The 25865-nt window shown below is 33.9% G+C and overlaps 1 protein-coding gene across 2 annotated transcripts in view; it reads left to right on the forward strand.

Annotated features, from left to right (window-relative positions):
• Window positions 1-19207: 19207 nt before the first annotated feature.
• The window catches only part of LOC138708732 (putative ammonium transporter 1), a 32662-nt gene continuing 26004 nt past the window's right edge, over window positions 19208-25865 (forward strand). For both annotated transcript variants that reach the window (XM_069838858.1, XM_069838859.1), the window contains exons 1-2: window positions 19208-19482; window positions 25316-25409. In XM_069838858.1, coding sequence (XP_069694959.1) covers window positions 25334-25409 — 76 coding nt within the window. In that variant the 5' untranslated portion in view covers window positions 19208-19482; window positions 25316-25333. The remainder of the gene's footprint in view (window positions 19483-25315; window positions 25410-25865) is intronic.

Below are 25865 nucleotides of genomic sequence, written 5' to 3' on the forward strand. Positions count from 1 at the left end.
CGTTCTGTTGAAAAAACATGTTGTGTCTCTTTTGCTAATGGAATATCACCGAGAAAATCCATTAAGAAGGTCTAGAAACATATGAAGATATGTTTCATCAATTATAGGTCGTACAACTCCTCATGTGCAGTTCCGTAGCTTCTTTGAACGTCCAACTACACTCGAGGAAATTGAACGAACTATACATTACCTACCATCAAAGATTTAGGTCTAAGGACCAATCAACTGCTCTTTCCATATTCCAGTCCACACCATGATCCCTAGGATAATCCTGTACGTGATTATATTCCACTCATTGAAGATTTCTGTCCCACCAATAGCAAAAAATGTGTCAATTGATGTGGCCACTGATATAAAAAAACGGCTTCATCCTGAAGAATATGGATTGATTGTCGTAGTCCAGAAACCACTCGTAAAATCTATAGGCAAATTTTGGATGGAATTAATTCATAAGAAAGGAATGTGCATGAAGAATACGCAGAACTGGTATTTGACTATCTCCTGTCCCTTAAGTTAACTTCCGTGTTGATTTTTTATTTTTTTTAGAGGGAAGTGCCCCCTGACAAGATGTGCAAACGTTCTTGACGATGTTTCTAATTAAGTACAGTAATTACAACAGTTCACCTTAAATTCCTATGTTGCGCGACTTTTGTATCACCCTATATAAACCAAAGCACAATCATAAATATAAACATGGATGATTAAAGCATTAAAAATAAGACAAATATACAAGGTTAACCATAAGTAATATTATTAATTTCAGGGGGTTATTCTTTGAGACATTTAAAACAAAACGTGTAATATGATTTTCTTCGTTTTTACTTCCTTTTCGAGATAAACACTGTATAATTGTTTTATATGAAACATTTCATAGCGTGTTTTTGGGAAGCCATTGATTTAATTCTCAATATACTCAGTCAATTTAAGAGAACAGTGCATTAGGACAGTGAATGGTTGAAAGAATTTTAGTTTTCTCCTTTAAATGTGTAGAAATTTTATCCGAACGAATATAATTTTTCATTATGCAAATGAATTTTTTAATGTGACATTTCTTCGGATCAAATTTCTGCACGTTTAAAGGACAAAACTAAAATTCTTTGAATTATTTATTAACATAATACACTGCTCTCTTAAACTGATTGAGCATATTGGGAATTAAAACAATGCCTTCCCAAAACACGCCATGAAATGTTTCATATAAAACAATTTTTATCTCGTAAAGGAAGGAAAAACGAGCAAAAACTGTATTTATCTTTTCTGTCTGAAATATATCAAAGAATAACCCCCTGAAAGTAATGGCATTACTTACAGTTCCCCCTGTGAACTGAATGTCATGAAAAACACACATGATTTTTCATTATATGTTTCACATGATTCGTAACAATTCAGTTCCTTTACCGTGTGGTAAAAGGCATTATAAAGTTTAGGCCTATAGCTTATTTTCTTAAACTGTCTTTCAGACACGAAAATAACCCAAAGTAATATACTAATTCAAATATATGTGTGTAAATACAGGGACATCATTTTATTTTTACTAAAATTTTTAATATTAACCTGTCTATACCTTTAGAGAACCGGAAACATCGCTTGCTCCCCCCTCCAAGACTGGAGTTCGATGATACTGGCGTAAAACACAAATCACTCTACCAGGTATAGGAAGGAAGAAAAGTAGTTCATCCATTTACGTAAACTAGGAAATATCGCGATTTTGAGTTTGATCATTTTCATTAGGTTTTTCTTTAATCAAAGTACAGTACTGTATTAAGAATAAGTGTTTTTACTCACGAAGTGAGTTATCCATGCGAACGTATTCATTATGCAGTGTATATTATACTGTCTACAGCACATTAGCGTACAATATAGAGAATGAAGTTAATTGAAAAATAATCGTAATATGAATATTTAAACACAATTTTGAAAATGGTGGCCGTTCATTTCGATACAGGCTTCAGTTCTTTTGTGCATATTATCGCACTATAGACTATTGCATCTAATTCCAATTGCCAGTTTCGTCCTTCGTACTAGTAACTCATGTTGAAATAATTCTGTACCTACTCTACGTACTGTTAATTCAATCTTCACTTCTGCCCGACCCGAAAATATAAAATTACTCAGACGTGCTATCTACTGTCCGTCCAAGTGGTTATGCCGCAGGATTGTAGAAAGGAAGGAAATCACGTGACAGTTAATTACTTAACGAGGCCCTTTTATTTAAGTTAAATTAAACAGCTGTATAATATTACGTAAACTTCCAATTCCTAAGAGAAATGAATGTTTTCAGAAAAGAGCTAAGACAGCCCAACTTTTACAGAGGGGCGAGCAGAAGCAGGTGGGGGAAATCGGGATGCGACGTAGGCAAACGGACAGTACCTGTGCGAAAATATGATTCAATATTGAAAGCTCTTTCGTCACTGGAAAACGCGAACATATTTCTGGAACGTACTATACTGAGTAACTCAGTACTGCTTACTATCTGCGGTCTTGGCTCTGTGTGGAGTTGGAACTTCCTTAGTAGAAGGGGTGGGAGTGAAGTACATTCAAAAACTCAGGTACAATAAAAATTGAAGTAAAAACAAAATGATGTCCCTGTACATATACATAAAACAGCTACATTATTTGTAATCTTTCTAAATGTTGTTCTAGTAATTACGAAAATTTACATTTAAAATAGGTATGAATGCTAAAAAGTTAGGTATGTACTTTGTCATAGATTATTCTACAGAAAATCCTTCCTTGTACACGCAACAATTATTTTAAATCCAACTGTAATAATTATCTTAACGATGAGAAGGCAGGAGGCATTGCTTTCGTCTATCTGCTTCAGAATAGGAACTTTGACAGATTTGCAACCAAAGTGAATATAATTTCTACGTATTCATGTAAAAGAGTAATTTGTCCCTCTTTAGAAAAAGGTTTTCAGTCGATATTAACTCTAAATCTCATTGTCAATTGATGATACATAATACAACAAATTACAAAGGAAATCGCCTGACGTCTTTAAGTTGAGAGACAGTGAGTGTATTTTGATTTCAAATAAAGGTGTATTTATTTTTATTAAGAAGTATTATATTACATCACATGTACGACATTCCCAGATAAATTGATATGTAAGTAATGTATGTATGTATGTATGTATGTATGTATGTATGTATGTATGTATGTATGTATGTGCACTCTCAAACACACCATACAACAGATTAGGAAATATGTACATCTGTTTCCATTAATTCCTAATAGAAATTATGCAGGGTTAGTTAAAAGTCCCGCACCACCTAAATAACTTTTGAAGCATACGGTTCAGTGACATGAAACTTCGTATGTGAGGATAACCATATACTAAGAACTCAATAATGGTATTACCGAGTTTTTTCTACTTCCGGTTTAACCGGAAATAACTCCAACTCTTTTATTTTAAATGGAACACCCAATATATTATTTTATTTTTGAATAGTATTCATTAAGAGATATTCAAAAATTACCCACACTTGATATTTCTGTACAAATTCAGTGTTTCTAAGTCAAGAAAACAGAAAAGTGTATCGAATATTAAAATAATAAAATACTCCTTCCTTAACAAAAACAAAACAAAGCTAGCTCACCTTCTAAATTATGTGTTCAAATTGGTAGCCCTCAGCTGCTTTACAATGTGTCACTCGATCATAGAAACCATTTAAGGAATGATTCAACCAGGCTTTAGGAATATCTTGCACCACTTCCATTTTTATTTAGCAACACTGAATTTGTACAGAAGTATCAAGTGTGGGTACTTTTTGAAAAGCTCTTAATGAATACTATTCAAAAATAAAATAATATATTGGGTGTTCCATTTAAAATAAAAGAGTTGGAGATATTTCCGGTTAAACCGGAAGTAGAAAAAACTCGGTAATGCCATTATTGAGTTCTTAGTATATGGTTATCCCCACATACCAAGTTTCATATCACTGAACCGCATGCTTAAAAAGTTATTTAGGTGGTCGGGACGTTTAACTAACCCTGTATAATTATTTGAAATTCTAACATAATTATAATATTATACGTATTTTTGTCAGTGAAAACCAATTACACAGTTCAGTACTTTCAACAACACATTGCCTTTAAAATCTTTTGTACAAATTTTAAATTATTTCTATGGTTTCATTACCACACTCTTTTATGCAATGTTTTTCGTGCATTATTACATTTTTTATGTTTATCATGTTATCCAAGTTTTAAAGCATAACATCTGCTTCATCATCGCAACTCAGGTACAAATCATTAACGGTATAACAGTATGAAAATGTAAATTAAGAAATCGTTACTGTAAGCCTACCTAATTAAATTCATTTTACGGCAACATTCACTACAATGTAATGCAATTACCAAATTAATTACCAAATGGATTTAATAGTATTAATAAATATTTGTGTTTAAAAAGTGTTATACTGAACTATAACGTGCATGAGCTTTAAATAAACGGCCTTTATGAGAGAACGGTGATGAGCTAAGCTGATATCACAATTAACAGAGTTTCAAATATCTTTGTAGATGACGTAAAGTGCACGGGGTCAAATCCTGGCTTGAAACTCATGTTGAATAAATTCGGTTACGAGATAAAAACCACCTCCCATTCTTCCTCCCGTTACTTCTTCGTGTTTCAATTATGTATCATTGCCGATACAGCTCAGTGGAGAGCACTGGCTTAAAATGACCGTGGACCGGAGTTCAAATTCCGGCAATGGTGGAGTTATATTTGTGGTAGACAAAATCAAGATATAAGAATTTTCTTCAGGTTCTCTATTTTTTCGCTTCATTCCATCAACTTTCGCCATAATTCACCTTCTATTATCATCTCTGTTTCGGAAAACAGGGTAGCACTTGTGTTTGTGCGACGTCGAATCGATCATCTTTGTGATAATTGTTCCTCGATGTATGTTTGATATATTCCTCAAAATGGAAATTGCAACACCAAGAAGGAATTGGTTGTTTGTTTTGAATTTTACGTTATGAATTGGGTAGATGAAGGTAAGTAAATGATACCCGTTTCAGCCAAACCACCGCCACTATGCAGTAAACAGTGCTGTGTGGTTTATTGTGAGTGAAGTGATTTGATTTTAGGCATTCCCAGACGATGAAGAGCAGTTTAGTATCAACAAGTATTGGAAGATGCTGAAGTTTGTGGGGGGGGGGGGGAAGGATGAAGAAATAAGTCCGTGGACTGTTTTTTTTTTTGGTCTCATCCCGACATTTCTTGAAAGGCCGGTTGTATAAAGACAGATGACTGGAGATTAATTTAAAACCAAGTTCCGAAAATGAAATGAGATTACAAATTGGTCACGTTGTATAATACAGAACTCCGTTTACATACATGTAATTTAAATCTGCTCTCAGTTCTGAAAAGTGGACGTTACAACAAAGTAAAATACATGAAATACGAAAATTTTTTGCCCGTTGAATCTGTAAATTTCTCGCAAAAAGAAAAGAGCGAACTGTTAAATATACTTCTATTATAGTATATAAACTTGAGTTGTATTGTATTGTATTTATTAACATTCCATTGTATTCATACATTGCTTACAGCTAGAATATGGAACAAGTAAAAAAACTTAATACTATTATAAAATCTTAATTTATAGTCACAGTCTAGATGAAATACTGGGTGTTCAGTTCAAAATGTGTCATGGCTCGCTGTATGCCGTCATGTGGCTAGCCGATGAGCCTAGAGAATTCAATCTTCCTACACTTCCGCAGAGGTGTATAACCTAAGAGGCAGAGAAGTTGCCTAGCAAGTACGGCGTTCATTCTGAAGAGTACCTACTTACCGATACGTACGGTAACGCCGGTAGTGGCAGGAATGTGAACTGTTTGGAAATACGTACTGTCGGGATATGGGGAGAGGATTAAGGCGATTACTTACGTATTTGTTGGCATTAACTTCGACGGTCAACATGGACACGGAGCATTTGATTTGTGTTGTGGAATGTTACCGTACGCAACTGATGATAACAAATACCCTGCGTACGACTTGCCGGCGCAAAACACAGTTCGAAAGAGCTTATGATAGCACACAGACCGTACAGACCGCCATCTGTTGCTACGACGTTCAAGTTATACCGTACTCGTTCTCAAGTTCAGTTTGAAGAACGCCTTAAATAATAGGCAACTTCTCTGACATATAAGCTGAAACTCGCTTCAAATCGGTGACCCAACAATAGTGACGTCATGACACACTTTGAAATGAACACCCAGTATATACAGACGAGATTTACAATATAGTCTACTAGTACAACACAAAATTTTAGTATCAATTTCATGAAGTGTTATTGAATGTCATGAATTCACCTATAGAATAGAAGGCGTGAAAAATTAGGCACTTCTTCAATTTGGCCCTAAATAATCTTAAGTTTTGAGTTTCATTTTTTATATCGATAGGGAGGCTATTAAAAATGTTTACTGCCATATAACGACCTCCTTTTTGATAGCACGATAGACTTTCCGATGGAGTATGAAAGTCATTTTTTGACGTGTATTTATGCTATGAACTGTTGAATTAGTTACAAAGTTTTCACGATTACATACGAGGAAGATTGTTAATGAAAAAATATACTGACAAGCCATGGGCAATATTTGTAGTTTTTTGAAAATAGTCCTACACCATTTCCTAGATTTGGCACCTACTATTATTCTAATTACTCTTTTTTGTAATAGAAATATACTGTTACTATCTATGGAATTTCCCCAGAATATTATTCCAAAACTCATTACCGAGTGGAAGTATGCAAAGTATATTGTTTTTAAGGTATTGATATTTACTATCTTTTGCATAGATCTAATAGCAAAATAAGCTGAATTTAGTTTGGGGGTAATTTCTTTAATATTATTTTTCCAATTTAACACATTATCGATTTTTAAGCCAAGAAATTTGGTTGTTGTTGTTTCTAATAGGGATCTATTATTAATTATTGCGCTAGAAATTTGTGAGGTTGGATTTGGACAGGATTTAAATTGAATTATGTTAGTGTTGTTACAATTAGTACCAAATTATTGACTGAGAACCAGTCACATATTTTGAAGAGAATTTCTAATTCTAAATCTAAATAAAAGACGTTGAAAGAAATTGTAACTAAATTCAAAACTAGGAATATAATTGAAACTTTTATATCCTCCCACGCCACACATGGGAATGATGACTGACGTTTTTCACTCGATCTGTGATTCAGTTTGGGATGATTAATATAAAAATTGTCTCTCCTTTGAGAAAAGTATGGCTTGGGTTTTTAACACGTTCAATTTAATTCTCCACTTACGTAGCCATGGTAACAATTGGTGTAACACTCTCTTGGCCAGTTTGTCCAAGTAATGTTTAATTTTGCTCAACGAATGTTAAATTAACAGTCTGTTTATTTTTAACGCTTTGTTAATGTATTTTCCATTTCTTCAACATAATTTTGTTTAAGATAACCAACACTTAACTATAACGTCTGTTAGCACTATTTTAACTACTCAACAGCAGTTGGTAATGGTTCTACACATGTAAGACAATTTTTGATTGGTTAAAATTAATCTTTAAATTCTATATTATAGAGTGAGCCATGAAACTTGCATAAAATGACAACCTGTTATAGTAGGCCACGCTCCATAAACAAACAGTTGACAAATGAAAGTTGTAGGTGACATGCTGAATAATAATTACAAAGTAAGGTTATATTTCCTCATTCCTATTATGGATACGAAAATACGAAAGAAATAAAATAACACTGATGTATTTAAACAGTCCAAAGTATTTTTTAAATGTTATATTACCAGTCATATGCTAAACATTTCCTACAGAGAGAGACAAAATATTAATTTCGCAACTTCTGTTCGAACAGCTGTGGAGACATCGGCCATATTTAACTAACTGTTAAACGAGTTAACTGGAGGAAATCCTACATTTAAAATTAACAAACTGTTAACAATCTGTTAAACCAAACTGGTGTTGAAAACATACAATTTTATAAACTAACAAACTGTTTAGAGTTTTTAACAGTCGTTAAATTTTCTAACAATACTTGGAAAAACCGGCCATCTTAATTTAACGGAAATCCATCACGGAAAATAGGCGTTGCGGACCATGCAGTGAACATCTACCATGGAGATTAGAATGTGGAATTCAACACTTCTACAGTTCCGAAGGTTATGAGAACATTAACAAATTATTGTTAAAGAAATGCTTTTAATGCTTGATGTTTTCATATGCATCTTACATGACAATTCGGTTTTCGCGACATTTTACATATTATTTTCTCAGATCTGATTTATTAATTGCATAATATTGTCTTCACTCTTCTTACATGCTATCCTCAATAATTGTTCGATCTCGATTTTTTCTGCATTTTTGTATCAAAGTGGAGTTTTGTTCTCCCCATCCTGTGCCGTGAACTTTAGTACATGGTTCTACCAACATTTACTTTATCAGAAGTTAAAAAGTGGTATGAACAATATTAGTGCCAAGGTAGCAGCTATCTGTCCATTGTGTTCATTTTCCAACTTAAGAATTATGTAGGTTAGGAAGGCATTCTAATTTACAGGCTTGCACAGCGTGTTTTCAACGGCCTTAAAAAAAACGAGATTTCCTAATCACAGGTAGTGACGTATTTACAATCAGTGCTAAGTATTTCATCATATTTTGGTGTCTGCACACATATTTATAATTCTTTAATTCTAAATTACAAAGATTTTATAAAGATAAAATGTAAAAATCGTGATAATTTATTCCTGTACATTGTAAATTATTTTATGTCAATTTTGAAGCACTTCTGTCAGGAACATTTATCTCATGTTATACCGGGTGGTCCGACAAGATTTATCACCTATCATCCTCATCTAAATTTTGAGTTATTGAAAATCACTCTACAGGGATTGCATAACAGAATAAAGAATATAATGTATGATGTAGAAGGTTGCTGAGTGGTAAAGCAGTTCTCAGATATCAAGACTTCCTTTTCTTACTTTAAATTACAATATTCAGTATTTTATTATCACCTAGAGTCCAACGTTTGGTTACCTAGAGGCTCCAAGCAACCCGTAACAGTGTAGAAGTTAGTCACTTGCGGAGTATACGCCTTGTGTAGTGGTGACCCTAAGTCACGTGAGTCCTACAGCGTGTTCCCACAGATCATTAAAAATATTCTCAAAAGAAAATGTTGTTGTTTTCTAATGCTAGGCGTTTGACAATAAAGTCATTTGACTTCTTGCACTCCAATATTTTTCAAAGATATTATCATGGTCAGCCACTGAAGCACAGATTTTGAGGTGTTCCGAATCCATTTCTTGGTTTGAGTTGCACAATGGGCAGTTAGGGGACTGATATATTTCAATTCTATGTAGGTGTTTGGCCAAACAATCATGGTCTGTTGCCAATCTAAATGCAGCTACAGACGATTTTCGTGGTAAATCGGGAATTAACTGTGGATTATGATGCACAGAGTTCCATTTTTTCCCTTGAGATTGTGTTATCAAATTTTGTTTGTTGAAGTCTAAGTATGTAGATTTAATAAATCTTTTCACAGAGTAATATGTAGATTTAGTAACAGGTCTGTAAGTAGCAGTGCTGCCCTTCTTTGCTAATGCATCCGCATTCTCGTTTCCCAGGATTCCACAATGGGATGGTATCCATTGGAATACAATTCTTTTATTGAGTGATATTAATTGCTCAAAAGAAAATGTAAAATATAATATCTCTGGTTTCTTGGAAGCTATAATATTTCTTCACAAGTTTCATTAGCTAGTATGACAGTTAACCAACCAATCGATCGCTCGATATAGAAATACCCATCAAAAGTAGAAGAGGTAAAGCTAACAATGCAAAGATAGCAATGACCTAATCACAAAATCGACTGCAACATTGCAAGCCTAATGATACCATTTTACAAATTGATAATATAAAATGCGTAAAGAAATCCAAGTTTATGGAATACCGGTAATTCAACTACAAATTGTTTTCAGTCAGCTATAATGTTGATAATGTTAAGGCCGCCAGGACTTCATCAAGTCCAGTAACCCGGGTTCGAATCCTTGTAGGTACAACTGGAAATTCTGGTGGACATAAAAGGTGCTCGGTGGTAGATTCTTGCTAGGTACTTCCGTTTCCCCTCTCGGTATTCTGCCATTCCTCCATTAATCATCTTGTGGTGCTATGTACTTCGCTTTCAATGGTACACCAAAGACGACTAGAGCTTCGGTGCGTAGCCACTAGGTGGGAACGCATGGGTGAATGACGTCATTAGATAAAACAAAACTTAATCAAATTGTACATAATTCAAGTCATAGAAGATCGATCATGTTACTGTCTAACGCTCTTCAATTACGTAAAATACAGTCTGATCCGTTTGGGTATGGATAATATTAATTTACTATTATAAACCTATTATGATAGTACAAAAAATTTCTTGCTTGTTATATTATGTATGTATGTATTTATTTACACTGCAAGTGGGCAAGCACCCGGTGGCAATGGTATATACAATATTAACAATACACAATAAAATTTACAATACACAATACAATTTTACAACACATATACAATTTTACACACAATACAATAATAATACACAATACAATTTAACACAATAATAATAAAACATAAAATAAAATACCTAATTTTACAATACAACCTACATAATTATGTATAGGTCCTACATAAGTTTCAATAGTCTTTCACTTTACTCTCATCTCATTCCCTGTAGTGGCACTATGACGCATTTCACTGACACTTTAGCACACATTTCACTGACACTATAGAACACATTTCATTGACGCTATAAATTATCACTGATCGGAACTGTTCACTGCACTGTAAAACCATAACTTCACTGACTCACCTCGCTTCACTGATACAACAGTTCAAATAAGTCAAATAATTACACCCTTATGCATACTTATAAACAGAACTACATTTAAACTAAACATTTCTAGTCTAAGGCCCTCTTACACGCTATTTTTAAATAATTTACAATTCAAACCAAGGAAGTAAACTCGTCAGCCTAGATAAATACATGTCACCTTAAAAAATTAAATGTTGAATGTCACCTTAATTTTAATTTTCACTTTATATACAACTTTTTAACTTATTCTTTAATCTCCTTAAGGAAGGACAGCCCTCAAAGACCGCTGCAGGTAGGTCATTCCAATCATTTATAGTTCTATTTAAAAATGAGAATTTACCTACATCCGTTTTCTGTTTCCTACATTTGATTTTAAAATTATGACTAAAAGACGGGAGTTTCCATATATGACAATCAACAATGCATAATCTGAAAGAACAAATGAAAATCGTAGATGATTAAAATGGCTACTCCAATCAACAGCGGGCAAAATGTGTTCTTTGGTATGCTAAATTTGAGAGTGTTAAAAGAGTTCAAAGGGAATTTCGACGTAAGTATGGTGTGCGTAATGTACCTAAATACGATTCCATAATGTTGTGGTATTGAACATTTGTAGAAACAGGTTCTGTGTTAAAAACAACATGCAGGAGGTCGCAGGCGAAACCCAGTACGAGAAGCAGCTATCTCTTGACTTGGCCCCCAAACTCCCCAGATCTAACCCCTCCTGACTTCTTCGTGTGGGGTTTTGTTAAAGACATTGTATATTCACAGAAACCCAGGAACATTGATGATCTGAGAGTAAAAATTACTCAAGCTTTTCAACAAATCACCCCTCTTATGTTACAACGGACATGGGCTGAATTGCATCAGCGTTATGAGTTGTGCAGGGTGCGCAATGGGGGTCATGTTGAGCTCTGACGTGAGGAATCTCTCATTTTTCAGTGTTGTATGCACAAAGTTTCAAAAAATAAAGTTCAGTAGTAAATGTTTTATGGTGATTTTATTTTATCCATACCCAATATATAGGAGACAATCCTCAAACGATTAGGGAAAATACGGGAATTTTACTTGAAGCAAGTAAAGAGAGAGGTTTGGAAGTAAATCCCGAAAAGACAAAGTATATGATTATGTCTCGTGACCAGAATATTGTACGAAATGGAAATATAAAAATTGAAATTTTATCCTTTGAAGAGGTGGAAAAATTCAAATATCTTGGAGCAACAGTAACAAATACAAATGATACTCGGGAGGAAATTAAACACAAAATAAATATGGGAAATGCCTGTTATTGTTCGGTTGAGAAGCTCTTATCATCCAGTCTGCTGTCAAAAAATCTGAAAGTTAGAACTTGTAAAACAGTTATATTACCGGTTGTTCTTTATGGCTGTGAAACTTGGACTCTTACTTTGAGAGAGGAACATAGGTTAAGGGTGTTTGAGAATAAGGTGTTTAGGAAAATATTTGGAGGGATGAAGTTACAGGAGAATGGAGAAAGTTACACAACGCAGAACTGCACGCATTGTATTCTTCACCTGACATAATTAGGAACATTAAATGCAGACGTTTGAGATGGGCAGGGCATGTACCGCGTATGGGCGAATCCGGAAATGCATATAGAGTGTTAGTTGGGAGGCCGGAGGGAAAAAGACCTTTAGGGAGGCCGAGACGTAGATGGGAAGATAATATTAAAATAGATTTGAGGGAGGTGGGATATGATGATAGAGACTGGATTAATCTTGCTCAGGATAGGGACCAATGGCGGGCTTATGTGAGGGCGGCAATGAACCTCCGGGTTCCTTAAAAGCCAGTAAGTAAGTAAGTATACCCAAACGGATCACCCTGTAGAATTACAGCGTAACACAAGGGGCTGGGAAAACAAACGTTTCGATAGGTACACAATAACGTAGGAAGATAGTGACTTAGATATACGAAATACAAAGTAGATTTTTCCAAGGATGAATGGCTACATATAACTGCATGCAGGATATGAACGGAGGAAAAGGAAAAGACAGACATTGTAGATAAGCATTAGATTATATAGTCCATAAATATACAGTTATATATACATATATGACGCCTATATATGTGGATAAACAGAGTAAGCATTTATGTATAAGGATAATAAGCAATGTGGTTATGGCGAAGTAACCCTAATTAAAAATCTTTCTAACAGACAGTTTCTTGGATAGTCTGGATATACCGCAGAAATAAATGAAAACCGGTTTGCACATTTTAATACCCACAGCTGGAAGGATCCAAACATTACGTAACTAAAATTCTCAGTACAATCTGCTCGTCCCATCAGAGTACACCTTTTTGCAGCCTCCTCCATTCGTATTAAAATAAATGTGATAAGTACATTTCTTAATTATGTACTATAAATAAGTAGAAATCTGAACATTTTAGGAAAAATATTAACAGAGCATTTCACTGGAATCAGAATTATGTACAATGCCATACATACTATGTTGTAAAGGTGAGCAGTTTACTTTATATAGACCGCCTAAATTGGTTAAAAGAGTATTCCTTTTCGCAAAAACTACAAAGAACAAAACGTCAAAGAACTTTACGTTTGTTTTATTCAATGATTCACCACTGTAAATAAATGTATAGACTTCCGTCTCCTTCCTCACAGAACATACACACTTTTTTTTTCACCAACAGCAATTTCACATAGAATGATTTGGCGACGGCATTGAAAATGGGAGTAACACGAGAAAATCTATACTTACTTACTTACTGGCTTTTAAGGACCCGGAGGTTCATTGCCGCCCTCACATAACCCCGCTATTGGTCCCTATTCTGAGCAAGATTAATCCAGTCTCTATCATCATATCCCACCTCTCTCAAATCCATTTTAATATTATCATCCCATCTACGTCTCAGTCTCCCCAAAGGTCTTTTTCTCTCCGGCCTCCCAACTAACACTCTATATGCATTTCTGGATTCGTCCATACGTGCTACATGCCCTGCCCATCTCAAACGTCTGCATTTAATGTTCCTAATTATGTCAGGTGAAGAATACAATGCGTGCAGTTCTGTGTTGTGTAACTTTCTCCATTCTTCTGTAACTTCATCCCTCTTAGCCCCAAATATTTTCCGAAGCACCTTATTCTCAAACACCCTTAACCTATCTTCCTCTCTCAAAACGAGAGTCAAAATTTCACAGCCATGCAGAACAACCGGTAATACAACTGTTTTATAAATTCTAACTTTCAGATTTTTTGACAGCAGACTGGATGATAAAAGCTTCTCAACCGAATAATAACACGCATTTCCCATATTTATTCTGCGTTTAATTTCCTCCCGAGTGTCATTTATATTTGTTACTGTTGCTCCCAGAATATTTGAATTTTTCCACCTCTTCAAAAGATAAATCTCCAATTTTTATATTTCCATTTCGTACAATATTCTCGTCACGAGACATAATCATATACTTAGTCTTTTCGGGATTTACTTCCAAACCTATCTCTTTACTTGCTTCAAGTAAAATTCCCGTGTTTTCCCTAATCGTTTGTGGATTTTCTCCCAACATATTCACGTCATCTGCATAGACAAGCAGCTGATGTAACCCGTTCAATTCCAAACCCTCTCTGTTATCCTGAACTTTCCTAATGGCATACTCTAGAGCAAAGTTAAAAAGTAAAGGTGATAGTGCATCTCCTTGCTTTAGCCCACAGTGAATTGGAAACGCATCTGACAGAAACTGACCTATAGGGACTCTGCTGTACGTTTCACTGAGGCACTTTTTAATTAATCGAAAAAAGGAGTAACGCGAGAAAATTTACACAAATTCATTTTTTTTTTCAAATATAAATTTCACATACAATGATTCGGTGATGTTGTGAAAAGCGGGGGTAATACCAGAAAATCTACACAACATCATATTTTGTCCAATATGAGAACGACTTGGTGACGATGTAGAAAGCGGGAGTTACAATGAATATTTATTAACTACGAATGGGTTTTCACCTGGTGGCAGTTACAGGTAACAGACAGAAGATAAATGAATGTAAGAAGAAAAGTAGGTTACAAATATAAACACTTACGAGTACATAAGTAAACACTTAGCAAGTCTAAATACTTATGAGAATTTCAGCCATTGTCTGTATCGGTGCCAGATGGTGCAATGGAAGAACATAAACTTTGCTGTCGTCGCCTAATTTTTAAGGAACAGTCCCAGCGTTTGCCTGGTGTGACTGAGGGAGACCACGAAAAACTTCAGTCAGGATTGCCGATCTCTAAGTGTCGAACCCCTGACCTCCTGATTTCAAAGCCCTCTGTCTCCAAGGCTATCACTCTCGGTAGATCTTAATACAGAAAGTCTACACAACATCGTATTTTGTTCAATATCAAATTCGCATTGAACGATTGGTGTCGGTATAGTAAAAAAAAAAACGTTATAAATCTTCTCACCATTCGTGATCTGCCACAAGGGACAAAGAGTACTTAACCATAGAAATGTTTACAAGTTCAGTGAACCATTCATTTTGTTTTGACAATGAAACTCCTACAAGTACATAGCTGCAAATATTTTTTTTTTTTGAGATTAGTGGAAATATAGTAATTAAAATGTGTATCAGTGAAACTTACAGCAGAGTTCGTATAGGTCAGTTTCTGTCAGATGCGTTTCCAATTCACTGTGGGCTAAAGCAAGGAAATGCACTATCACCTTTACTTTTTAACTTCGCTCTAGAGTATGCCATTAGGAAAGTCCAGGATAACAGAGAGGGTTTGAAATTGAACGGGTTACATCAGCTGCTTGTCTATGCGGATGACGTGAATATGTTAGGAGAAAATCCACAAACGATTAGGGAAAACACGGGAATTTTACTGGAAGCAAGTAAAGAGATAGGTTTGGAAGTAAATCCCGAAAAGACAAAGTATATGATTATGTCTTGTGACCAGAATATTGTACGAAATCGAAATATAAAAATTGGAAATTTATCTTTTGAAGAGGTGGAGAAGTTCAAATATCTTGGAGTAACAGTAACAAATATAAATGATATTCGGGAGGAAATTAAACACAGAATAAATATGGGAAATGCCTGTTATTATTCGGTTGAGAAGCTTTTATCATCCAGTCTGCTGTCAAAAAATCTGAAAGTTAGAATTTATAAAGCAGTTATATTACCGGTTGTTCTTTATGGTTGTGAAACTTGGACAGAGGAACATAGATTAAGGGTGTTTGAGAATAAGGTGCTTAGGAAAATATTTGGGGCTAAGAGGGATGAAGTTACAGGAGAATGGAGAAAGTTACACAACACAGAACTGCACGCATTGTATTCTTCACCTGACATAATTAGGAACATTAAATCCAGACGTTTGAGATGGGCAGGTCATGTAGGACGTATGGGCGAATCCAGAAATGCATATAGAGTGTTAGTTCGGAGGCCGGAGGGAAAAAGACCTTTGGGAAGGCCGAGACGTAGATGGGAGGATAATATTAAAATGGATTTGAGGGAGGTGGGATATGATGATAGAGACTGGATTAATCTTGCTCAGGATATGGACCAATGGCGGGCTTATGTGAGGGCGGCAATGAACCTCCGGGTTCCTTAAAAGCCAGTAAGTAAGTAAGTAAGTGGAAATATACCTAGTTTTAGAGAGGCAAGTGTTACAAAAAAGTAAAGAATGCTAATGGACTTGGTTTCATTTCGAATATAGGTGATGCTTCAGGAGAGCAATTCATCCTTTCAATGCAGCTAAAGTTACAATCGTAATAATACATGTAGGTATTCCAAGCCTCTTAAACACATCTCTCATGAAGAGAGTAGCGGTACCTCTTGCTCCAACCAGAAGTCCGATTACTTCAAGCTCTTTTAACTGGTATTTTTGGAGGTAATAGGGAAAAAGTGGAAATGAAACTGTTGAGTAGGCCTTCTCCACATTTAAACTTAACATATTATAGTAATATACGTTACAAGAGCGGTATGTTGACGTTTTCATGTTCAGGAAAAGATTGAAAAAGCGAAACGTAGTTGAGCTTTTTTAATTTCCGAGAACATGAAAACAAACATACCGCTCGTGTACCGTACATTATTTTGTGCGAAGATCGTTTATTACATACCTGAAAGACGAATTTCTAATTAGTTGCAATGAAATCTCCATCTTGGTTTCTGTTTAATGACGGCAACTTTAGAAAACAAAAATATCTATACTCCAGCAGGCCGTGATATACGTCTGTCTTTTTTTTCCCCCAGTCTATAAATGCGAACTTAAAAAAACAAACGGTAAGGTTATGTAATGATTTATTTTTCATTTTAATATTTTAACAATATTATTTATATAACATATTGCAGTAATAAAATCGGCATCTGGAGTCTTGTTGATTTTTTCACGGCTTCCTTAATGTTACTTGTATCAGGAATACAATAGCTTTCGTGGTGTAGTAGACTTTACTTAATTTTTGCAAATATTTAAAAACAATAATTAACAGTGCAATTTAGGTGAAATTGCAGTGGTAAATTTCCAATTTATAATTATTACTATGTTAAACGTCTCTAAAAATAATATGTTAAAAGCCTAAAGCAGTAAAATGAATGTCGCGCTCAAGTGGTAAGAAGAGGGAAATTGTTATTTGTGTTACGTTGGGAATACTGAATGTGGTATTTCACACTTACCGCGTATTGGTTCTGTGCGGAAAACAAGCAAATACGCACGATCTCGCAGAAAATATATTTGTAGAAGAAAGAGAGGTGCATAAGTAAGGTGTGTGAAATTCGGAATGTTCTTTTTTTGTTTTCCTTCCTTACTTTTTGGGAACATGGATGCTTCGAGTAAAGGAGGTGTAGCAGATCTTACACATCTTAATATATTAACTTGCAATTCTGTCGATTGGGGAGAGTATAGTTGCCAACATACAAAGATTCGACTCAAGAGTGAGTGGTGAATTCTGTAGCAGAAAGCAACAACGTATGGATTTCATTTTTCGACAATCAAGTATTAGCTATATTTACAATAATACTAGTGGCTTGTGCAGCAAATGCTGCTGCAAACTAAGTTCGTTAGACGTTCAACTAAAAATTTTTCAGATTTATTTTCAATGAAGAATACTTGTCTTTTTGATAGTTATTTGCTTCCATAATAATGAAACATACTCCCTCTGAATGGATTTTTTTAGGCCAAATACTTTTTCTTGAACCTATCCAACTTCAGTTTTTGAGTTTCAACGCGAAAACGCAAGTATCAATGTCAGGACGATAGCAGTAGCTATTTCAGGTCATTGTGGATTGTAGGCAAAAGTTAAAAAAATGTCAGGTTTGCTAAGCTTTCGAACAATAGCATTTTCGTTTAGCTGCTGCATGTAGAACTTGAAATATAGAGCGTAAAATCATTTTATCCTGCTGATCGTGCTGAAATGATCTGGAGACTACAAAATTTTCTAGGCCTCTTATTTTATTAGTAAGTAATACCTTTTGATCTTTCCTTAGAAACTGTAATTTTTGCGCTCTTTGAAGACAATGACACATATCAATATCTACACCACACCGCCATTAAGTATATGAAAAAGACCCAACTCCACTGGTTTAATAAGTATAAAAATATTTGATTTTTAATAACAATATTATTATCTTACTTCAGTTTTGTAGTTATATATAGCAGTCACTCAGTAAATTATAGAAATGAAGATCTAAATTAAGATATTCTCTACATTTACTTACATAACCTCAAAACGTTTCACTTTCATGTCATCAATATAGCATCAATATTATGTACAATTAATGAAAAATAGATGCATCATGATATTAACTATAATAATATTTAATTTCTAATGGTAATAATGTCATCAAACCACCTCAATTTTCGTAGATTTGAATATCCAATGCACAGCTGTACTCAGAAAATTATACACTGCAGAATGAGTTTTTAATAACAAATGGAACTGAGCTCTAAAAATGTCGGCAATACTGCAGGTCATGGCCTTCGTGTAATAGCCTATTGTTTATTGTAGTGTGTGTTTTGTTCTGAAATTCAATCAAGTCGGCCGTGATTGAATAAAATTAGTTCTCAAAACTGACAACAGATGGATTTTGGAAAATAGGAAAATTATGTAGGAAAATTGACATTTCACTGAAAACTACTACTTTTCCGAAAAACTTTCGATGCCAGGCATGAAAATAAGGGGTCACTCATTGAAATCCGTTCAGCCGTTTTCCCGTAATTTCCATTACCAGTTCAAATTATATATATAGATATTCTGTATGTTTTCTCGCTTTTCACCCCTCTGTTTGCTTATTTTAAATATAGTGCATCTCACATCTGATTTCTTGCACGAGTCGCCACTGAATCCATGCGCCCTGGCATAAACCACGTGAGTTAGACGTAAGGAACGGCCGTCAAGGTAAGTGACAGTGTTGGTGCCGTGCAGCGATAGAAGGACGTCAGCGTGGACAACTCGTTCTGAGCTTACAGTGAGTGTATTCCATTACAGAACGACATTTTCAACCCAGGAAGTTATTCTTCGTGTATGAAATGAGTTCATATTGAAACAGTAAACGGGAAGGGATTTGGAAGAAGCAAACTGTGACCTGTTTTAAAATACTATCCTGGTACCTTCCCAGCGGAATTGAGATATAAATTCAACTATCGAATTCCGAGCTTTCCGGGAACCAATTCAGACTCTTTGGAATTACAACAGGTAAGAAAATGTTTCAAGAACTAATTAATAACGTTATATCTCTAATCTTCATCGTGAGGGCCAGAAGAACGCTAGTCCCTCAAATGTAGGTTCTAAAGACAGACTAAAATATGAAAGATGGTATCTCTGTTGGCTTGCGACGACAGAATTCAAATCTCGGACATGACGAAGATGTATTTGTGGTGGGGGGAGCCAAGTTTGTGAGGGTTTTCCTCGAGGTTCTGGTCATTCCACCACTACTCTCCACAATCTTCCTTTCATTAACATCTCGTTTCGAAAAATAGGGCATCTCTTGTGTTTGCGTGATGTCGAATCAGCTGTAAGCTATGATGAGTGTTCTTCGCTGTTTGTCCAAAAATTGGTAGATGACAGTGGCGGTTGATTCTAGATGACTCTTAGATCTGCTAAGAGGCACCGGTTCAAACCCCTACAGGAACATGACGCATATAAATCCATGAGTTACGGCAGACCACCACCAAAGGTATATTATGCATATTTGAAGGCTGGTGAGGAATATGTGGCGTGGCGGATGGTGAGGCCGGCTTAATCGGGTAGCTTTAAGAATTATTATTAGCGTCATAGTTATAAATTATTATAAATCCACCTGCTTATGAATGGATGAATTTAAAAAACATCAATTAGTTTCACAACGGTTTGATTGTAAATACTGTAGCAATGTGCTTAGAATCTCTTTATAAACCACCAACATCTGTTTAAAATTGCTACATTACTTTTGATATCGATCTTAGTAAATATGAAAACAGTAATACTAGAAGCTATTACAGCATAGCTACTTCGTGTCAATTTGAGCAACATTAATATTGTATTTAAATACTTATTCATTTAATAAATTAATTAATTTACTTATTTATTTATTTACTTATTTATTTAATAAATTTATTTATTTACTTTTTTATTTATTTATTTACTTATTTGTTTAATTACTTATTTATTCACTTATTTATTTACTTATTTGTTTATTTACTTATCTTTCACTTATTTATTTACTTACTTATTTATTTACTTATTTATTTATTTACTTATTTGTTTTTTTATTTATTTATTTACTTAGTTACTTATTTACTCACCTACTTATATATATATATATATATATATATATATCCATCTATCCATCCATCCATCCATCCATACATCCATCCATCCATATCTATCTATCTATCTATCTATCTATCTATCTATCTATCTATCTATCTATCTATCTATCTATCTATCTATCTATCTATCTATCTATCTATCTATCTATCTATCTATCTATCTATCTATCTATCTATCCATCCATCTATCTATCTATCCATCTATCCATACATCCATCCATACATCCATCCCTATCTATCTATCTATCTATCTATCTATCTATCTATCTATCTATCTATCTATCTATCTATCTATCTATCTATCTATCTATCTATCTATCTATCTATCTATCTATCTATCTATCTATCTATCTATCCATCTATCCATCTATCCATCCATCCATCCATCCCTATCTATCTATCTATCTATCTATCTATCTATCTATCTATCTATCTATCTATCTATCTATCTATCTATCTATCTATCTATCTATCTATCTATCTATCTATCTATCTATCTATCTATCTATCTATCTATCTATCTATCTATCTATCTATCTATCTATCTATCTATCTATTATTTATTTACACTGCTATAGTAAGCTGTAAGTATTGTCAAGTTGTTTTAATAAATAGATTAAAATGTTAAACATCTGAGAAAACAGGAGAATGATTTATAACCTCGATTTTTTCTTCTTTCTTCAATGTTGTCTAAAATTTTGACTTATATTAAAATGTCTTTTACATACCCAACGTGATCACGACCCGTTAAATTCAGTAACAAAGCTAAAAGGCTTATCTTTATGTAATTGTTACTACTTCACATAATTTAATTATACTTTCCTAATATTCTGAATAAATTCTATTTTTTAGGTCAAGAGATAGGAGTTTAATATCAAATTTATAAGGTTTCCATGGAGTTCTCCTTCGCAAAATTCAGTTCTCTTACGTACCAGTAGTGCTATCTGTCCACTGATAAGGCAATGGGGACCAAGTCATAGGAGTATAACGGTGTCGTCAACTGAGGAGGAAATGCTGAGCAACTTGCCTGTCCAGAGGTTGATAACGACACAACCGCTAGTGCAGTATTTAGTGATAAGGCTAGCAAGCTATGCTATGGAAATAGAAATACTACAACTATGTTCAAGCCTTAAGAAAACATCACAAGGCAGGAAGAAAACAATGAAACCTTGAAAAAGATTACACATGAAACTGAAAAATAATCCAAGTTATTAAGATTTACCACATGAAGAGGTTTGGATAGACTTTTTTGGTAAACAAATGTATAATATCAAAAAACTTCGTAGCGCTTTGCAGGGTCGAAGCGAAAAGTGCCTTAAGAGGTATGCATAGCCAATGTGAATGGCATATAACTAAGAATAAAAGGAAAGGTATTATGAATGAACGAACAAAATTTACCAGGAAACTAGAGGATACAAATCTATACTAATAATAAATCTATAGCCGAAATTTTTCTGGTAATTTTCGATTTTCTAAAAATAATTGGTCCTAACATATATAATTAACCACCCTGAAACCGAAAATCGCTTTTTTTTTTTTTCAAATTTTTGTTTGTATGTCTGTCTGTCTGTCTGTCTATCTGTCTGGATGTTTGTTACCTTTTCACGCGATAATGGCTGAACCGATTTATGTGAAAATTTGAATATGAATTAAGTTCGTTGTAACTTAGAATTTACGCTATATGGCATTCAAAATATTTTATTTAAAATGGGGGTTATAAGGGGGCTTGAATTAAATAAATCGAAATACCTCCCTTATTATTAATTTTCATGAAAAATGTTACATAACAAAAGTTTCTTTAAAACTAATTTCCGATAAGTTTTATTCCATGCAAAATTTTGATAGGACTGATGTTTAATGAGATAAATGAGTTTCAAAATTACAATAACAACGCCATCTAAGGCGGTGTAATGAAATAAAAAACAAATGACTTCGTCTATAAGGGGCCTTGGACAACAACAATCGAAAGCTATGAAAAATACGGTAGCTTACAGAGAATGTTTCTGTGTTTGTATGAGGTAATATCGGAAGCTAAATTAACCGATTTGTATAATTAATTATTAATTCACCATTGGAAAGTGTAGTTTCTCTAGATGGACATAATGCTATGATGTTATTACAGTAACTTGTGAGTGAATCGAGGACAGGTAAGATTAAAATAGCTTCTTATGCACAGAAAACTTGACAGGCATTCGTTTCCTGTATTTACTAAAATAATTGTTATGACCAAATGAGTGGTCTCTGGATCAAAATGATCGCATTTTAATTTTTTAATACAATTTAAATTAAGTAATATAATAAACGATTTATCCTTCTATCAAACACGAACGTTCCCTGGATCAAATGTCCTATTTTAATTATGTAATTACTTTATATTTATTTTTAACGGGTGCAGCGGAGCGCACGGGTACGGGTAGTTATATGTAAAATGAAATAAACTCTAAAATAAAGTTAAAAAATGCATGAAAATGATGAGGGGATATAAAGGGACTAAAACAGGATAGACTATTAAAAGAGAACAATTAGGCCTATATACCATTAAGGAGTATGATTTAACATTGACATTTACAATTATATTTTTTAATTTCTATACTTAAGATAAGCTTGCATTTTGTCAATAAGTATAGTACAGATAACTATTCAGCATTGCCTTCTATCATCATCTTTTATCTTCTTTCGTCTCTACATTGTTTTATTGACCGTAATGTAATTTTTTAAGTTGATATCTTCATTTCTATACCATGTTTCCAATATCTATTTTCGCTTCCGTGAAGTAGGATTATGACTGTCATTGTTTCACATACTCCAGTTGTACATTTCTGTCTGTTAGAGCACTCTTCTCGTTGTACCACACGCTGACGTGATCATTATCGGTAACCAACGAGTAAAGAAGCGCCTGACCTTGCATGACGACACAACATCATAACTTCTGTCACATGGTCAGTGTCTTATACATCACCACCTACTTCAGCTGAAAATTGGTCACAAGAACCTGAACACTGAATTAATTCTTCTATGTTATCTGTTGGAAAATACCTACTGACAACATGATCGTCAAAGATCTGAGTATTAATTGCTTTGCAAGAGTGTAGATTCTGGCAGTGCGCCATCTTGAATGAAGATTATGTCACAGTCTAGTATATACAGTCGCGAAGCTCAATATGTAGTAAATATGCAAACATTAGATAGTTGCTCACCACTAGAATCGCTAATATTGCCTCATTACAGGCAATGCAAAATAGTACCGTCACAGTCTATTGTTTCTAGCACCCTCAAAACTAAAGCTTCGTGACTGTATATAGTAGACTGTGATTTTGTCTTCTAAGCCGTGATTCCTAGTATAGAGGTGACGAATTTCTGTAGCATACTTTAATACCCTTCTCCGCTTACTGTAAGTTTCTATGATTCCAGTGCTGTCTTCCAAGAAATATGGACCAATGATGAATTCTGAAGTGAAGCCACACCATAATGTGTCTTTCAAATCATTAAATTGAATCCTGGTGTAATTTTCAGACCAAGTTATGCAATTACGTTAAATAATAAATAATCATGATTTATTTTAACTGGCAGAGTTAAGGCCATTCGGCCTTCTCTTCCATCAACCAGTATGATAGAACAAAACACATTTAATATAATACAATAGCAATTCCTTTTATCTTCCCAAAACATCAATAAAATAATTATGTAATAATAATAATAATAATAATAATAATAATAATAATAATAATAATCATATCTAAATATAATGAAATTATTAAACTCGATCATTATTATTTGGTTTAACCCTTTGAAGCACAAATTAATTCTTTATGTTTTTCATATCATGGATCATACCAAAGCTTCAATCGATTTTTTTCAACATTTTAACTCTGCACACAATTTAAGAACACAGATGGCACCTCTATGTATACTCAAGAGGTGGTTCCTTGATAGAATATCTGTGGCATAAAATTTAGAAAGAAAGAAAACGGTGGTTCTTCTGAGTAACCACTATACTTCAAAGGGTTAAGTAGATTATGAGAAAAATACCTTACAAATATATTTTTGTGGTTTATGGAAAATCATAGAAACTGGTTACCAAGGATTTTGGAACCTGACGCATAATACTAATTAAAATCATAATTATGTTTATATTAATATTAATATTATCAATACTGATATATAATTAACAATATAGAAATCATAGTCCACGAAATCATAGTCCATAATAAACAGTATGAAATAATAAATTCGTTAATAAAGTTATATAATCAACCAAAGAACCTAATTACAATATTATACTAGCTTCATTTCTTATAGAACAGATCTATGGGTTAACTTTAAAGGAAATCAGGGGGACTGAAACAGTAGATATGTGATTTTTGTGACCATCACAGAAATGAAAATATTCGAGAGCAACTGAACATGCAAAATACGTATAATGGATACCATATCCACATACAGGAATTGCAGCTATCAACACGTGTCATGAATGAATAATGATCTATTCAATCAAAAGAATGCAGTACCAGCCAAAAATGAAAAATAAGTAGAGGAAGATCCAGAAAAATATCTAAAGAACAAATAAGTTTGGAAATGAAACAGGCGTAGGTTTTAAATAGGCCTACTGAACTTCATGATTATGATAATAATAATTAAGATGGTGATGATGACAACAATGATGATAAAATTTAGCTGGTCGAGACTGATTAATAAATATACATGTCTTCTGCTTTCAGGAAAATAGTGCCTCGGAAATGGCAAGCGAGTTGGATGAAATAAGAAACAATATAAACGATTTCTTTCTCTTCGTAAATGGAATAAACCTAATTGGTAAGTATTACTCAGAAAGCAGATAAGTCGTAATTGCTTGTAATGTTTATTAGTTATTATGCAGTATCACTGCGGTAAATCATTTGGTAACTACGGACATTGAATACATCCGAGCACGATCTGTAGTTCATATTGTTGACAGGGAATAAACAAGGACATGCCATCATAACTCTGTTATTTATGTTCGCACAAGGAATAAATGTATCTTGTTGAACTTGAATTTAGTTTATTATCTAGATGTCTAGCAATAATTTATTTTATGTTCAATTATTGTAGAGAAACATTGTCACATAATACGAAATTTTCAGACGAGACAAAAAATGCGTATTTTGCGAATTATTTGTAGTAAAAAGATGAAAAAGTCTTGCTTTAAATTAATTGAAGGTGAAAAAACCAAATGTCTCAGTAAAAAAATCAAAATTATAAAAGTTATAACAACGTTTAACTTAGACAATT

This window comes from Periplaneta americana, chromosome 11 (assembly GCF_040183065.1).
Source record: "Periplaneta americana isolate PAMFEO1 chromosome 11, P.americana_PAMFEO1_priV1, whole genome shotgun sequence".
Classification (NCBI taxonomy): Eukaryota; Metazoa; Arthropoda; class Insecta; order Blattodea; family Blattidae; genus Periplaneta; species Periplaneta americana.